General features: G+C 36.2%; 3 protein-coding genes and 1 non-coding gene across 6 annotated transcripts; 1 reads left to right on the forward strand and 3 right to left on the reverse strand.

Annotated features, from left to right (window-relative positions):
* Nucleotides 1-737: 737 nt before the first annotated feature.
* Nucleotides 738-2023, reverse strand: LOC139809044 (ejaculatory bulb-specific protein 3-like). The gene is made up of 2 exons (XM_071771656.1): nt 1761-2023; nt 738-968 (listed from the first exon to the last, which is right to left on the reverse strand). Exons 1-2 carry the CDS (start codon nt 1957-1959, stop codon nt 802-804), a joined length of 366 nt encoding a protein of 121 aa, XP_071627757.1. The 5' UTR covers nt 1960-2023; the 3' UTR covers nt 738-801.
* A 1551-nt stretch (nt 2024-3574) lies between these two features.
* Nucleotides 3575-11232, reverse strand: LOC139808062 (phenoloxidase-activating factor 2). Of its 3 annotated transcripts, none has more exons than XM_071769680.1 (6): nt 11077-11232; nt 8457-8862; nt 6409-6711; nt 5874-6142; nt 4534-4697; nt 3575-4106 (listed from the first exon to the last, which is right to left on the reverse strand). In XM_071769680.1, exons 1-6 carry the CDS (start codon nt 11174-11176, stop codon nt 3903-3905), a joined length of 1446 nt encoding a protein of 481 aa, XP_071625781.1. In that variant the 5' UTR covers nt 11177-11232; the 3' UTR covers nt 3575-3902. The 3 variants fall into 3 exon arrangements, with proteins under 3 accessions (XP_071625781.1, XP_071625782.1, XP_071625783.1); XM_071769681.1 differs by having other exon boundaries at nt 8493-8862; nt 11077-11231; XM_071769682.1 differs by having other exon boundaries at nt 8457-8858; nt 11077-11215.
* Nucleotides 11233-13350: 2118 nt separating this feature from the next.
* Nucleotides 13351-13422, forward strand: Trnah-gug (transfer RNA histidin (anticodon GUG)). Its single transcript has one exon. It is a non-coding gene; the product is annotated as a tRNA-His (tRNA).
* Nucleotides 13423-14441: 1019 nt separating this feature from the next.
* On the reverse strand, nt 14442-17818 carry LOC139808061 (uncharacterized). The gene is made up of 6 exons (XM_071769679.1): nt 17430-17818; nt 16039-16907; nt 15738-15900; nt 15366-15637; nt 15048-15265; nt 14442-14701 (listed from the first exon to the last, which is right to left on the reverse strand). Exons 1-6 carry the CDS (start codon nt 17771-17773, stop codon nt 14585-14587), a joined length of 1983 nt encoding a protein of 660 aa, XP_071625780.1. The 5' UTR covers nt 17774-17818; the 3' UTR covers nt 14442-14584.
* Between the last annotated feature and the right edge of the window lie 78 nt (nt 17819-17896).

Below are 17896 nucleotides of genomic sequence, written 5' to 3' on the forward strand. Positions count from 1 at the left end.
GTCGAGGGAATCTAAACTAACAACCCGAGAGGACAGCCTGAGAGGAGGAGAAGGCCTGGGGAGAGGCATCGGTCACCAGCGGAACAACTTTGCGGCAAATATTATTTTTACATTCTACCTGACTTTGATTATCTATTGTATCTCACCAACAAAAGATTTTTCTTTACTTTTCATTCTAACTCACAATACAGTACAGATAGGAATTCCATTCGCAACTGGTAAAAGTTGCCCATTAAAGCAGTTGGTTTTTAAGGAACTTCTATAAAGGTGTTTTTTTTTTGTTTATTAACAGTAAAATATGTCATGTAAAACGTAGAATTGTACGATAAAAATAGAAAATTAAATATTTTTTAACAAACCGCGATTAAGGAAAGTAATGTTGTTCTCTGAAAATTGTTCGAGATAGACGATCGTGATTAACAAGGCGTTAAATATTTATAATTTCAATTCGAGGATAATACGAGCCTCGAGCACGATAAACTGACGGAGTAAACAGTAATTGTTTACTCAGTTCATATCAATGATCAAGAAAAAGATTACTTCTTCACTCAAAGTTATAATTCATAAATAATTTTATAATGCGGTATTATTGTTTAGTTTCTTAAAAGAATGTATATCTGTTTATATACAATACAAATTGAACGTTAGTCAAGATAACTTTTACAAGCTATTTCTTCAGCTCCATTAGATGATAATATCTGAATTGTCATATTATGATATTTACTATAGCTACGTCGATTAATTAGGAAAATTCGGGTGTGACACGCATCAGGAGATCCATTAGATTATAATTATGAGCAGTTATTGATCAGCGTACTTCTTCTTTAAATCGTTTATAGTCTTCTCAACTATTAGCCGCCACTTTTTGGGTTCATTCGTTACGAACCAATCGGTTACTAGGTTCATATTTTCTATTTGCTTTTGAGTACATCTCCTGCATTTAGTTTGGTAAGCTTCGCTGAATATCGCTGAAAACAAGAGAATATTTTGGTCTTTTATATTTATTAATTCTAGTCACAGTAATCGATTTCGCTCCTGATTAGTAAATGAATATCTATCTAATCTATAAATACGGTGAAATTAAAGCATAAAATACATTCAGAAAGGTGATATCCTTCAAGAATATGCTTTGTACATATAGTACCGGTTAAAAGTATTGCATCACTTATTGGAACACGAAGTCGTTATTTTAATAAGAAAGGACGTACTTAATTAATGTTAAAAAATTTTATTTTAGTACTGTTATTTTCTGCTTTAATAGAAGAATATTTAACGAAAAAACAAAGATCTTGATGATTTAATTGATGTTGAATATTCCTATCAAAGCATAAAACAACAGTATTAAAATAAAATTTTATAACATTTATTTATCATAATGATTTAATTGCGTTGTTTCATATTATCGTCAACGACAATTAAAGTTAAATTAAACCTTCGTCTTCTCGAATGTTTAACGTATGTCGTCGTTGTTTCAACACTCTTTTCAATTTTCAAAAATTATATATACTTATAGTTGAGCGACAAATTAAAATTTTGCTAAGATAAAATCTGAGAGTAATTGGGAAATATTAAGTACTTTGTTATTTGTTTTCTCTTCTAATGCTCAGCTTCGTAAAAAAAAACCTTACTTGAAGTTATAGACTTTTTGAGAACTATAGATATTTTAACGTTACCATTAATAAAAAAAATTATTTCGTGTTGATCAAAGAAGAATCCGTCGCAAGAAGAAATAATTCGGTAAGGGTAATATATAGCTATACCTGTTAATCTCTGCTGTGCTAATGTCGTGCACGGTGCTAATTCCATAAAACATTTGTAATAGTCTTCTCGCAGAGTGTCGTTTTGGAGAAGAGCTCGCACATCGAGATGATCATATCGATTAGGATAAAGCTTTTCTGCGAGAACGCATATCAGTGCGTTCGTGGCAATAATTAACACGATGTAGCTTAGCCGAGCCATTGGTTTCACAGTTGCGATACTTGAGACACTAGATTGTCAATGCATCGCCAATACATTTATATAAATCTTCCTTGATAAAAAAAATATTTTATAACATAAGATATATATATATATATATGCAAGATATATGATCGAAAGAAAAGGTTGACCATTAATCTTGGTTGAAGATTAAAAATATGCGCATGCATATTTATTAACATTTTAATTAGTGTTTTCCAGAATCTAGGATTAATAGGCAGTATAAATCAAGTTTATTGTATTGTAATTAGGTATTTCTTACGCAGAAAAAATGTGACTGATAACTTTAGATTCCGCGCTAAAATGTTAAAAAAATGCGGTGCATAATTTTTACATCGTGTTTATCTGCGCGAAGAATCATCTTATTGCGCAGATCAGACGTATAATTATTGCCTGTCATGGTTCCCGTCATCTCATCCGTTCTATACAGGATGAGTCAGGAAAGGGAAGTATTTTGGGAGGTGATAGTATGGGTCATTATAAAAAAAGATGTTTATCTGAACATGGTCTCAATATGTTTTTTGATTCACAATAATACCTCAAATCACTATTATAAGGCAATTTTTGGCGTGACTCTCGTATAAGCAACCAAGGGTACCAAACTGCACCAGAACCAATAGCAGCCACGGATAGCAACTTTGGTATATGTACCAAACCATACCAAACGATCGCCAAAATCGCCTATAGACTGCAAATTATTTAAGGCTCCTGGGTAGTCACCGCAGCCATATTGAATTTCTTGCTATCGAGGCGAGAAATTACCCTATTTTATGTTGCGGTATTTTCCGAAATAAAAAGACATTTCAATAAAAAATCACTATAGATCGTTTCAGCACACTTCTAAAATTGACCGGATACTATCCTTTTCCCTCGACAATAAACAAACAGCCATAAAACGAAGCCTAAATATACGGAAAAACAAGCCGTTTTCGACTATCGAAAGGAGTGGAGAATGTTCCTTCCGCATATGTATTTCTTGCAAATCTTACCATACGGTCAATTTTACGAGTTTCACGAATACGTTAAACGTTATAGCACAAAGTACAGAGCGAATAATAAAGAAATTTAACGCAACGCAAAATAGGTTGTCAACATGTCACAAGACAGAATTCTCCATTGGAGAGAGTGAGAGGAGAGAGTTCTTATTTCTGCCGCGACGGTACGGCGCCATCGTCAACGCAGAGTTCTCGGCTCAGGGACCAGGAGCCTTAAAGAGAGAGTTTTTGTTGAGTAAACAATAATCTGAATATGTCTTTTTATAAAGAAACCCAATAGGTTTTTTGGTGACTGTGATTACCAAAAATCGACCCACTTCTTTCAATTAATTTATTAGAAAATTTTTTATAAATGGATCATTCTTAATATATACTAAACTTTACTAAATTATAGTGACAATGTTTTTGACAAATTAATTTTATCACGTATAGAACAATTAGGTCTAAAAGTTTTGAAGCTGAACTTTCATAAATTACCTTTATAACAGAATGGGGAGCATTGTATTTTACAATTTACCGCCGGCAAATCAATAATTGATCAATTAAAAATCATTACATACTTTTAAGGTTTCAGTAGGAAATAAACTTTAATATTGTCTTCCTATTTTTAATAAAAATGTATTATTCGCTTGTGCGTCATATACAAAATGACATACATTGATTTTTACAAATCTTATTCGTTTTTCGTCACATGCACATATCAACAATCAACTTCGAACGCGTAACTCAAACTACGAACATAAAATAACGCGGGATTTTTTTTAATATTAGAGAGATTCATGGAATCCTATATCGTCAACGTGATAGCTTGCTAACATCACATTGTTCTCAATTTAAATTATTTGATGTAAAAAAAACTCAGTACTTATAAATAAATGCCAAAAATAAAAAAATTTGCGTGGTCCATATTGGTACTTTGGACGAGAGTAATCAGTTAGGATATTGGTAAACAGTATTGTCCAGATTGTAGAAGGCCATTTGTTCGTCGATCCATTGACGGGCATGGGCTATGTTAGCGTAAACGCCGGGAGTTCCGTTTTCGCCGCAGCCAAGTCCCCAGGCTACAATGCCAGCTTGAACGTATCTGGTCGGATCATTCTGTAGCGGACACACGAGTGGACTTCCACCGTCGCCCTGCAAATAAAAAGATTGAAAAATCACTCTTTTCTTTGACCGCATACAAAATAGAGAGGAGAGGAATATAGGAAGTTTCTTTGCACAAAATTCTCGGGAAAAAACCGCGCTTATCTTGAATAATTTAGCACCAATTTCTAGATAATTGTTATTCCAGTTTATGCTCTTCTTTTTGCAAAGTATAATTATATTGAGCGCAAGAAGGAGTTAGAAAACATTCGGATCTGAATTTTATCACGCGGATTTTCTAAAAATAGATTTCCTGAATTTAGATTTTTTTGATTCGAAGAAATCGTTAAAGTCTCTAGAATTTTTGTATTCTCCTTTTGTATCGAAATGCTGTACTATATGTAGATGCAGATAAGATATGAATTTTATAGAATCTCCGGAGTTAAAAGAATTTCCGTGGAAGACATCTCAAGTTTACCTTGCAGGTATCTTTTCCTAGTTCTCCACCCGCACAGATGAAACTTCTGTCTAGAACAAAGTATTTTCCCAATCTGGTGGTACGCATAATGTCTTGACACCTATCACGATGTACTATAGGAAGTTCCACCCTCTTTAAGATCACTTGGTAACGTCCCTCTTTACCTGTAATTAAATATAAAATTATTATGCCGGTTGCATATTCAGGTCGATCTAAATCCATTATTAGTCGATCGTTGCAAACCAAACAACTAACTCCAATAATATATTAAAGTTAGAGCTATTGCGGAAAGATTCAATCGATCAATATTCATTTTTTCGTACACTGAAAACACACTGAGAAAAAAGTTTCTTTGGACCAAATAAGGCTTGTTAACAGATAATAAATGGCATGGTTGGATACGGCGAATCGAATATTTTGTTGAATCAATGCAATCGTTGGTTTGTGATAATAGTGAATATTCTGTTGCCCCAAATTAATGTACTTTAATAGTTAATGAATCTGATTTTGGCACGAACGAATATCTTTTTGCATCAATTGAATATTTCTTAATAGTTAAGGAATATAATTTTGGCATAAAAGTATATTTTGTTACATTAACGGAAGATTTATTATTAGGTAAGGAATTCGAATCTGGCACAAAATAATATCTTTTTGCATCAATTAAATATTTTTTAATAGTAAATAATTTCATTTTCCTGGAAATCCGCGTCGACGTTTGTAATAATATATATATATATATATATATATATATATATATATCTCCCTTCAAGATACTAGTGATACTACATTCAGGTCACAACTGAATTCTTTATTGATGCCAACTGCACACTCCGTCGTCAATAAGTTGGCATCAATGGCATCAATAAAGAATTCAGTTGTGACTGAATGTAATATCTTGAAGGGATCTAGGCTGCCCTTTATATAGCAGTCGATGTCAAACTTTTCTTACGAGAGAATTAGCCGGCGATAAGCCGCGTAGCGGGCGCGCGCCGAACTCTCTCGCCGCGCGAGCCCGCGCTGTTTGGTTGTGCTAGCAAGATTTCTTATCTATTAAGAAATATAGAGTTGGCTCAACAAATCGCATTCGTTTCACTCAAAAGAACGAACTTTATTTGATCCAACATCTACACACATTTTGTATGAAATAAATCATGTCAGCTATATCGCCGAGTTGACACAAATATGAATGATAAAGTAAATTAGCAATACCAACAAAACATTCATTTATATTAAATATAATTCGTTTGCTTGAAATAAATATTTTAGAAAAGTGTCAACCAAATATATTTAATTGGCATAAAGAAACCTTTTTCTCAGTGCATATATAAATGACGTACCGAATACGTCTTTTCCCCATCCGCTGGCGAAGCATCTGGATCCGTCGAAGTTCGCGTTTATTTCCGGTAGACACACGATATCAACGTTTTCCGCGTACTCGATCGGGGTCTTCAGGATCAGGATAGCGTAATCATTGTAGAGCGCACCCGAATGGAAGCCCTCGTGAGCCACGACCCTCTCGACGTCCCGATCTTGATGCGGATAGATCTCATTCTTCGTCTGTGTGTCCCATTCTCCCGCGCGAACCTTCAGCTCCTGTGGTTGCTTCCTATTGATCGGAATGTATTGTTAAATTAGAGAAATAACGAGTGACGGGCGTAACAGAAACAGATATGGATGCAAAATAGTGTCTATTCCCACGTTCGAATGTAGCGCGCCATGGCATGAGCGAGAGTTATTTATCCATATTCTTTGATACTTGAATATACTTGAAATATCTAAGATCATCTAATTAAGTTTTATTAATCAAGGTTATCGAATATCTGCAAAAATACTATTTGTTATTGCAAAGATATTCACGGCAAGACTACTGACCCGTTGACGCAGTGAGCCGCAGTGAGAACGGCTTGTCTGTGGATAAGAGCTCCGCCGCATTGATAAACATTCAATTTCTGGCCGTTAGCGCCAATAGCCTCTTCCTTCAAAATAGCCACCATCCACGGAAACTCGCCGAACTGGGCCTCATTATCGGTTTGGCCGGTGATCCTGAAACCGACTCCTTCAGGATGTCGCTGTCCACATCCGGTTCTACTACTGGTCGGTGGAGGTGTGACTGGTGGCAGGAGATCCGGCGCTTTGCAGCAAACATCCAAGTAGTTGTCGCATGGTCCAAGACCTCTAAATATTCCACAATGTGATCGTGAAAACGTGAGGACCTATTATCCTAATTAATTTTATGCAAATAGATCCGATCGTTTATTCGCATAGATAAACATATTAATAAAAAAGAGATTTAAAAAATATCCGAAAAAGATTAAAATAGATTTTGCAGCTTGTACTTTAAATTTTTCAATTTTTAATTTTGATAACATTTTAAGAGCAACGTTTTTCTAGCAATGTTAAATTATTTTTTTTAATCCGTTAAATATTGAGAAAGAATACATTTAAAATACGAAAAGTTTTTCTTCTTCAGTCAAAATTAAAGTAGGATATAATCATAAATGATTTAGATCATTAAGTAATCATTAAGAAAAAAGTAATTATAATTTCCGACAATTGTTTCTTCTCTGGTTTAATTATCTACGTGAAATTGTGCTTAAAGTAAAGACAGCATATACGTATTATTTATTGGCGACTCCAGAGGAATTTTATTGTCCAAAGATAGTCTCATGCTGCGAAAATAGTAAGGCGGCATGCTAAAAATAATAAACCGTCTAAATTAAAAACTATCACAAAGAATATTTATCAAATTTAATCTAACTTAACAAGATAAAAATATCTATATATATGTATAGATGTATATACAAATTCAACCATGCATTAAGAGTACTTTTAACAAAAATTAATCGCAAATTGTGCCGACTTCTGATTCCGGAGTAATTAATTTTGATCCGTTTTGATCGTGATACACGTTCCGGGTGTTTCAGTTATATTTCAGTTTCAATTTTCCAACTTGATCTACAATTTCAATTGCAACGATCAAAATATTTCACTATTGCATCAATTAGAACGTCACTTTTTCGAATATTATAACAACACAATATTCTCAATAAGCGTCAACTGCTATACGGAATTTTATTTGATTACGTCATTTATGAGTGCGCAATATTGTGTCCAGAGTCGACAATCGGATAACAAAAAAAATTTCAAACCATTCCTGATTTAGCAACATCGACACTTCCGCTTTCCTTCTAACACACTCACTTTCTATATACGGTTCAAACTACTTGTAACTACCATGCCATAACCATATTCAACGATATTATTTATTGTACATTAGGAGGACTTGAAGGAAGGAGTAAATAGTATCAAAATTTTATATCTGTTAATTCGCACAGAAAATTTTTGTAGCTGAATGTTTTACACTTTTAAGAACTATTCTTTAAAAAACATCTTTACATTACAAACAATAATTTACATTGCAAAAAATATCTTATTCGTTTTATCAAACTATTAAAAAGAAATTCTCCTTTTTGTGTATTATTATTACACTATAAAAAAAAACAACAAATAATTATAAATAAATCAGAAGGGATGTGTGTGTGCGAGCGAGTATATTTAATTTTAAAATCTAAATTATATGCGAGATTATATTATTACTACGCACATCTTGGTAATAAAAAATAGAGCCGTGCATGGGATACCAGTACCAATTTAGTAATTTAGTTGAAAACGAGGAGATGATCATGTGAGTAGTTTCTTGCACAATTCAGTGGAAAAAAGCTACTAAGTTATCGTCGTATATCTAACTCTACCGAGACCAGTCGTGGTTAAAGTTTTTCAATCTCGATTTTACGATACCAACGGGGGAGCGTTAGTCGTCCGTATCTGTCGCGAACGAAAATTTCGCGGCATGCCGTAGTCCATCGCTATCCGGTGAGAAAACCGGTCGAGACTCTCCGATCTTTGGTCAATAAACTCACCCCGGGCGCTTCTCATCCTTATCACCAAAATCGGACCTGATATCGATGATGCCGACCCCATTCTCCACGATCTTGCCTTCCTTGCATTGATAGTAAGGCACGCATTCGCAGTCGTCAGGTTTCGAGGGTGTTTTATTCTCTATGCCGAGGATAACATTTCTTGGGGTAGTGGTACTGACATTTCCGGTCTTGAAAACGTCTTGAATAAGACTATCGAGATCGCCACCTATCTGGGGCACTGACGGAGGTGGAGGTGTCGTCTTAGCATTGGGGAATGCCTGGGCGATGAGATCGTCGAGGTTACCGTCGTTTTGTTGCGCCGCGGGCAATGCCGTCACCAAAGTCACGCCAACCAAGGTCAATGCGGAAACCAGTTGCCACATGGTTTGCGTCAAGTCTGGTCTACCTGAAGCAAATACAAAAAGTGGTATAACGTATATATCGGTGGGAACGTTGCGGAACGGATCATGGCTGATTTTACGAAAACTCCTCGCAATGGCAATCATAAAGAAGAGATATCTTTTTTTTCCGAAGCTATAAATAGCGATGATATAGCGGTGCGCTTTAAGTTAGAAAATCGAAGGAAGTGAGTGCAAACTAAGTAGCTCGTGAGATCTTTGATGATAAGTATTGTCTTTCGTGCGATCATTAACGTGAAGCGTTTTAGTCTTCGGCAATTCTCGGCTATCATCGAGAAGCATTATTGAATAAGAGAATGCTTGAATATAGATAACTTGTTTACGTGATGCACTAACAGATAGAGGTATATTAAATTTACGTGAGGAAATAGAGAGAGAAAGAGAGAGAGAGAGAGAGTCTCGAATATTACTGCAATATAGAACAGGCTTGTTATTTTACACTTTATCTTATTACAATCGGATTGGTCTCCAAATAAAACTCTTTTATATTGAAATGAAAAAGATTAGATTTCGAAAAGTTATAATAATTACAGATTAATAAAGAAATAAGGATACCAGTAATAATACGTATTTTTTCTATGTGATTTGGTAAACTATGCAATTTTCTCGGAATTCCGAGTTATCAGAATATTATGAGATTACATTTATGCGTTCCACAATCCTAGTAATTCCTGATAAGCATAATGGCTATACGTTTACACCCAGCGACCTGATCGCGGCCTGACCTATTTCTAAGTCATCATTCGTTTACACCGAAAGAGACCTAAAAATTGACGGGATCGTATTTGGGACCGCCCTGAACTGCAGCGAATCCGAAGCAAATAAGAGCTTTTAGGACGCGTCGCGCGTGATCGCGCGTTTACATCGCAAATGATAACGGCCAAAATACGCGGCCTGACCTGAAGCCAGGTCCGGTCGCCTATCAAGTGTTTACAACAGACGGCCTAAATAATTTAGGTCGAATTTGAAGTATAGGCCGCACAAAGAAAATCTAAACATCTAAGGTCGGAATGTTGGAATTTCTGTAATTATAACTGTAACGAATAAATTATATCTGTAAACAAATAATGGTACATTAACGGTTCTCATGCATTTATTACCTCAAAATAAATATTCCTTTTTTTATCTGTTCTGTAAAACATTATAAGTTTCATAAAAAATATTAATGCACGAGAAAAATTTAAAATATCCCACTTCTAAGATATTCTTATAACAGTAACAGTAAAACTATTTCAAACTTCCAATACGATGTTAAATCCGAGAAAAGGCACTCGATCCTCATCTTTCAGGCAGGATACTTGTAATCTTTTCTGAAAACTACGAAATACACGCAATAGTTTGATCACATAATTATCCAGAACATCTGATGTTATCTGATAATCAGCATTATCTTCGAGGTGCTTCCGCGCCGCGTTTAATGAAGATGCGCACGGATATATGTGTCATCATACAAAAATATTTTCTTAATTTTATTTGTGCGCATAACACGCTCCGATGATAAAGACGTAGCGCGAGACTAGAAATGTTTTGCTATTTATTCCGAGTATTCGATGTTTTCTTACCACGTGAATCCCATTTATTTGATAACCGATGCGTCAAACAGCACATTGTGTAACAGTTTCAGTCGTAAGATCTTCTTACGATACACTTATTTAAAACTACTTGCCACTGATCTTGCGGCGTCGGATGATCACAATCACAAACCAATAGATTAACATATTTCGTTAAACCGGTATCACCGTCGGGCTATTTATATTCAGGAATTGCAAAAATTTTGCATCAAGGAATTACAAAAGAAAATTAATTTATCATAGCATAATTTTACATATCGAAATTATACATAATATATAATCACTACTATATGATTATATAAATTAATGTGATAAACGCGATCTGCAAATATACGAATATTAAAGCAAACAAATAAATTCGGACATTATCGTTATTATTAAATAATGAAAATTTTTCGTTGAAATTGAGATTGCCAAGGTCACGTAAAAAAAAAATCATACAACATAATATTCAGACTCCGATTTCCCTTTCTCTCTCTCTCTCTCTCTCTCTCTCTCTCTCTCTCTCTCTCTCTCTCTCTCTCTCTCGAATAAGCGAACAAATGACAAACTTTATTGACTATTATTCAAAAAACACTCGAACAAAGTAAATCTATTTAAATCCTAGTTAAATTTGGCATGGTCACTCACCAGAAGGAAACACCGAAACACGACGAACAGCGAACGACACCTTACACTCGAAGGAGCGATGCCCGAGTGTAGAATCGTGATGTCCTCTGTACATACACATAGGATCCCTACTCCGAGCACGTTTATCATGAATTCTCCCCACTTTGCTTCTGTGTCATTACTACACCGAGAACTTGGAGAACCGGCATTTCCCACCTACATTGACCCTGAGGATCGACGTGATTTTCCTGGAAGTTTTAAGTAGAGAAACTCACGCGTTCCCTTGATGCAAAATTCCCCTTTCTCGTGACGCATACAACATACGAAAGAAATTCTTTGAAAGAATATATATGTATATACTACTGACCCAACTGACCGTAGGTCAATAATGACCAAGCGAATCCTTACTGATATGTTCCGCAGCAAGAAACTTTTCGAATTGGGTAAATGAGTTTTTTGAAAGACGATCTGATGTCAGTTCTGATCTTTGTCCAGATCCTTACAAACCATAAGAGCCAACAGTTTATTTAACTATAATTTCAAATCGAGGCCAATGCGAGCGGATATACATGATAAATTAATGGTCTTTCAGCTTATAAGTTCTTAGTGGACGGTTGCGAGCTTATCTTATCTTATGTAATCCGTTTCGTAAAAAGTTTGGAATTCACAAATTTTTTGTGTTAAGGTCAAGTAGGTGTGTGAGTCTGATCATTCTTTAGAAGGCATTGTAAACATGACAACGGACATCTCGTTTTTGCTATGATATTTCAATTTTCCTTCGTGCAGTTTGCCACAAAAAAAGAGAGAGACAACGACGATAAATTTGCGGATTTTAATCTAAACTGAAAAATTATGAAAAAAGTTATTGCAGGTCACTGATATTTATATTAATATGAAAATTGATTTACGTCATTCTATTACTCTTTTTATACTAATACGTATATAATATCCGTATATCGTAATAGTTTGCCGTTTAAGTTTTCTTAAAGCTATTAGGAATGTGGAAAGTATAATGCAGACAATTCCTACCCCGATTCGTTTAATGCCTCGATAGAGGAAAAGCGTGTAAAAAAAAATGGATTTAGTCTGCAATACGTGCTACCTAAACGTCATAAATGACGCACGTCGTTAAAAAGAGAGAGATTATCGAGATTGTCGTGCCATTTGGTTGCACACGATTCGGATGACACGTAATCATCGGGTATTGTCCGCAAGTGTTGCAACAGCGTTTCATTTGACATTATATCTGATCGGAAATGCCACTTACCATCCTCATTTTACCGAACGCGAGAATATTTATCAGCTCGATTGCGAACACTTTGTAAAAATACAGATGAGTTAAAAATATTCATAGGATAATATTCGCGAAATCGAAGATTCGTAATATTTGAGTTTGGTTGCGCAATCAAAAAACAATTCGTTTCTCTTATAACTCTTTCATGAAAGAAAATGACGAAGCTGCTATTTATGTATTATATACAATAGTGAGTACGACCAGAACGCGGAAGGAGTTGCGAACGTTAAAATATTTTGTAGTCATCCAAAAGATATCATCACTGTAATAATAATAATTGTTAGCAGGAAGTCATGAACACATAGCTTAACGAAACGGTTGTCTCTTTTCGTAAAAAATGCAATAAGGCTACATCATTGGTAACTATTTCCCATGTGTGCATCTTTACGTAAAATAAGTCGATAAAACGCTTTGTAGAATGAAGTATTCTTAAATACATATATAATTCCATTTTACAATACTGAAGCAATGCTTAATCTAAGATTGAGCGTCTCTTTCGATTTGTTTTAAAAACGTAGCACAGATTGATTGTTCCGATTTGATCAAAATTTAATTCTCAAAGATAAATAAAATGAAACTGTATGTGATAAGCAAAGTTCAATATTTGATGCGATAAACGTTGCACTATGCTTTGCATAAATATTGTTATCATGTTATCATCAAAGACTTTGAACTCGGTGAAATTGCGCTGTGAAAAGCGCAAATATGCAAAATATAATAATTACTATAAATACTATTTTTTTTTCCAATTTAATGCATAAATATGTAACGTTTCTAAAAAAAAAGTTATATCTTTATGCGAAGGAAATATTAATTTCTATAACAAAAGTCTTACATTATTCTCAATGTACGCAATTATTTTAGTATAAAGTAATTTAATATATTACATGATTTATTGTATAACCGTATTTAACGAAGTATATATTTAATTATTGGAAAAATATTAGGTCGGTGAAAGTCTTCTACTCGATTCTCCAGTTCTGGAATCAGTTCTTCCAATAGCCGTGATCGTCTAGTGGTTAGGACCCTACGTTGTGGCCGTAGTAACCCAGGTTCGAATCCTGGTCACGGCAATGTGAATAACATTGTCACGGTGGAAGTTTTTTTTTTTTATTAATTTTCGTAGTAACATCAAATTGTGCGTTCGAAAATTATAACCACGCGAAATTATGTGCTTAAAAAACGTTTTTCTTTATAAAATAATTTATCGATCTTTTATTCAGATATTCGTGCTTTTGTAGAGAATAGCTATCAGCCACCGTCAACTGTCAACTGTCAACTATTTACTTTCAGAATTTCTTGAATTTGTATATCGAATATATGATAGAAAGAAAGAGATATTTAATATATTTTAAATATATCATAAAAAAATATTAATTTTTCGCAAAATTCTGTAATTATCTTCGCTACATATAGTACATATACAATTATCTTATTATAAGTAATTTGCTATATTGTTTATTACAGTCGTCTTAATCAAAGTATATATTTAATTACTGAAAAATTTGTTTATTTATCGGCGCAAACATTGTGCTCAGTTTCCGAGACTCCATTCGATTCTTCCAATAGCCGTGATCGTCTAGTGGTTAGAATCCTACGTTGTGGCCGTAGTAACCCAGGTTCGAATCCTGGTCACGGCAATGTGTATAACAGTGTCACGGTAGAAACCTTTTTTGTGAATTTTTTGATTATTCATATCCAGATAATATAGCCGTGCAAGTACGAACGTTTGCCATGTTTCATAGATTTTCCTAGGGCAATTTTCTTTGGATCTGTAGATTGGTCTCGTTGTATCAATAAATCGTGCTCAACTTTGTAGCGAATAACAATTTGTCGTATAATTCAAAATACATACGAGAAATATTTTGCTCTGAAACTAGAACAACGATATACGCTTGACCTCCGAGTTTCTTTCCCACGCTCGTCGTGCCGCGATAAGCTTTGTGTTACACAGCTATCGTATTAACTAAAACAAATCTATTCAGATATTCGTTCTCGGAGAATGTGTTTATGACGCATTGATTACTCGCTGTATGATCAGAAGATTGAACAAAATACAGATGCTCGAGCGAATTAAGATAACGAAAGTATATAAAGTTAATATAAAATATCATTGCACTTTATTATTATAATAATTGTCATAAGTTATGCGAGTGATATTAGCATACGTAAACGGCACGTAATCGCAATCGTTGCATTAGAAATGACTAAATAAACTACACACGACACACATCATTATACGCCATAAGTCGCGAACTGTTGATCTATCCATTGACTATGTTGCGATACGCTGGCGTATACTGCAGGTACATTAGAAGCTCCGCAACCAATGCCCCATGATACAATACCAGCCTAAAATACGAATTTATTCAAGTCTATTTCTTTTGTTCAGTAATATAAAAATTCAGTAACAAAAATGCCTGCGATCTTAGCTCGATTTAATTTGCACTTTAATTAAAATAGGAAATAAAATTAATAACAGATTGTATAAATAAACAAGAATTTAAAAAACAATAATGAAATCTTACTGATTAAAAGAGCATAATTAGTATGACAATGTAAGTCACGCAGATGCTTAAAATAGGGAAAACATTTGAAAAAGAATTAAAGAGAGTATTAAATCTGTCCATTTCGCTTTGTTCATTGCTGAACTCTTTCTTAATGTGTAAGATATTATTTTTATCATAATCAAGCTCACCTGAAAGAATTGTCCCGTAGCGGCTTGACAAATCAATGGTCCACCACCGTCGCCACGGCACGTGTCTCTATTTGTTTCGCCGCCGGCGCAAATAAACGATCCATGCAGTTCAAAGTATTGACCCAATTTCGTGCTTCGTAAACGCGTCTGACAATCTCCTCGATCGATGATAGGTAGACTCACCTTTCGAAGCTCGGCATGATATTGTCCTTCCGGTCCTGAACGTGATTGGGAATTGTGAATTGTGAATGAATACTTGTTTTTGATAAGCCGAAAGAAATGATAAGTAGAAATCTGTAATCTCAATTCGAGGCTCACCGAACGAATCGCTGCCCCATCCTATTCCGTAGCACCTGGTCCCGGCCAAGAAGGCCATACCTTGGTCGGGAAGGCAAATCGGCAGGACGTTCGCGCTATAAGTGACTGGTTCTGCCAAAACGAGGACAGCCACATCGTGAAAAAGTCCGTCGCTAAAATACGACGGATGCACAACTATTGTGAAGATTTGCGCGTCTTGAGTAGACAATGGTTGTGTATTGTTTCCCAAGTTCCATTGTCCGAAGCGTGCAATTAAATTCTCGGGCTTTTGGCTGTCGGAAAATTAAGACGAAGAAAAAATGAACCGATTAGAACCAACGAAATTGCGAGAGATGTTTTGAAAAATCGCTTCTTGCGTCTTTCTACACGTACTTCACAACGCAATGGGCGGCAGTGAGGACGGCCCCGTTACTGATCACTGAAGCACCGCAGTGGAAAACGTAAGGACCGCCGGTCGCGGACTTTAGGAGAAGCGCGACCATCCATGGGAATTCAGCGAAATAGGTTTTCTCGGAGTTAGGGGGAAAAGGCTGCGCTGTAAGTGATTGCTATCATTATTGTTCGAGCAACAGCCTATAGTAGCCTGAATTAATATACCGTTCTAAATTTATACTTCACCTAGACTACGCGCTACGTCGTTGACACGAATATAACGACTACGGCTTATACTTACGCGGCGCGTAACTATTGTCCCGTATACCACAAGCGATCTGCGAGGACGAGCGATTGGATGGTATGTTCGCGTCGGGACTTCCGGACGAGGACGCGAGAGTTGTGCCAGCGTTGCGAAGACCCTGAAGATCAATCCCTGCGAGCCGACAGCACACTTGATCTGCCGACGAGCACGTCGTGAATCTCGAGTCAATTATGCCAAGACCGTCCAAACTGACAGTGTTTCCTTCAGAGCATAACCAGGTCTTCACGCAGTAACATTCCTGCGATGTACCCGCGTTCTTTAACGGGCCCAGGTTCGTAATCGGCGTGTCTGATGCCGTGTTTTGACAGGACGGTATGCTCATCGCCGCGCAGACATTTCCGTCTGACAAGATCTGAGAGAATCTGGGATCTATCATGCCACCACCGCCGGGTGTAATGACAGTCACGCAAGTGAAACATTGAGTGACACCGCCGCATACGAAGCATAGTTGTGTCTGTCCAGGTGGTGCAGTCGTGACCACCGTGGGTGGTACCGTGGTCATCGTGGTCGGAGGATTCGTCGGTGGCTGCGTCGTGGTCACCAATATCCTGCAGCAGACCAGGTTGCCGGGGCACAATCCGTACCGCGGATTTATTATACCCTCGCCAGGTATGGTGACTATTCCGTTAGGATCGCATAGCGATGTCACTACGCAGATACAGTTCGGAAATACGGTCGTGGGAGGATTTGGAAATGTTACTGTCGGTGGTGTAGTTGGAAATGTTACTGTCGGTGGTGTAGTTGGAAATGTTACTATTGGTGGTGTAGTTGGAGGTGTCGTAGGCATTGGTGTAGTTCTTCGCGGGTAGCAGCAGACATCCAATTCCCCAGGACATATTCCAGCACTGCACAGTTATTTTATTTCTATATTATTAAACACTTTTGATTTTATCAATGGGTGCGTTCAGCCGATACTCCGCTAGCCTAAGCAGTCGCTCGTTTCCTCTCCTTTTAATCCATTGGGTAAAAGGAGAGGAAACGAGCGACTGCTCACGATTGCTAGGCTAGCGGAGTATCGGCTGAACGCACCCAATGTCGACTAACTTGAAACTTAATTTAGCTAGCGAACTAAATGTAATACTTAATATAATACTTAAAATTTATAACTTAAAAAGAGAAGTAAAAATAAATCAGAATTTAAGACTAAATAAAGTAAAACTAAAACTCGATAGGGTAAAGGCGAATGAAGGTAAAATAGGTAAAATAAATAAAATTAAAATTACGATAGTTATAAAATTAAATTAAAATTTGGTATAGATCAACTGAACTAGATTAAAGTTAATTAAGACCTGGATGCTCTCTTTCTCTCTCTAGCGGCAAGTAATTATAGATTAATTAAGAATTTTGAACTTTGATGATGAACTCACCGCTCGTCGATTACTCCGCTCCCATCGGTGATGATTGTCTGATTACTGTCGCATAAATAAAAAGGTACGCAGATGCAAGCTCTGGTTGTCGCAGCGGCAGTAGTAGTAGGGATCTTATCTAGCTTCTGATACCGCGGTTTATACTTGAGCAGATGCAAAAAGAATATAGACGATGAATCAGTAAATGGCTCCACGTTCCGATTTTGAGGAGTGACTATACTATCAACTCGAAACGGTCTTTCGATCTGATCGAGTCCGCGATTCACTTTTTCGGAGGTGATCGCGACGCTGATCATCATCACCGCGACAGCAACTATGTTCACCAGCAACACGTAGAACCGCATGACGACGAGTCGTCGTTACTGTCCGGTGGCTCGCTGTCTATTGAACGATTTTTTAACACGAGCGCGTTCATGTATACAGGATGTGCTAGTATTTCCCGGGTTTATGGGGAACGTTCAGATGCA

This window comes from Temnothorax longispinosus, chromosome 2, assembly GCF_030848805.1.
Source record: "Temnothorax longispinosus isolate EJ_2023e chromosome 2, Tlon_JGU_v1, whole genome shotgun sequence".
Taxonomy (NCBI): Eukaryota; Metazoa; Arthropoda; class Insecta; order Hymenoptera; family Formicidae; genus Temnothorax; species Temnothorax longispinosus.

Bases quoted from the DNA above. Each gene is read 5' to 3' on its own strand.
- LOC139808062 (XM_071769680.1), bottom strand. From the start codon at position 11,176: ATGTGTATGTACAGAGGACATCACGATTCTACACTCGGGCATCGCTCC. The intron at 6,712-8,456 runs GTGAGTTTATTG...TGGAATATTTAG, and splicing joins AAGGATGAGAAGCGCCCGGG to AGGTCTTGGACCATGCGACA. The intron at 6,143-6,408 runs GTCAGTAGTCTT...TCCGATCAATAG, and splicing joins GCGGCTCACTGCGTCAACGG to GAAGCAACCACAGGAGCTGA.
- LOC139809044 (XM_071771656.1), bottom strand. From the start codon at position 1,959: ATGGCTCGGCTAAGCTACATCGTGTTAATTATTGCCACGAACGCACTG. The intron at 969-1,760 runs GTATAGCTATAT...TCTTGTTTTCAG, and splicing joins AGCACAGCAGAGATTAACAG to CGATATTCAGCGAAGCTTAC.
- LOC139808061 (XM_071769679.1), bottom strand. From the start codon at position 17,773: ATGCGGTTCTACGTGTTGCTGGTGAACATAGTTGCTGTCGCGGTGATG. The intron at 15,266-15,365 runs GTGAGCCTCGAA...AATCACGTTCAG, and splicing joins ATGGGGCAGCGATTCGTTCG to GACCGGAAGGACAATATCAT. The intron at 14,702-15,047 runs GTGAGCTTGATT...TTCGTATTTTAG, and splicing joins CTACGGGACAATTCTTTCAG to GCTGGTATTGTATCATGGGG.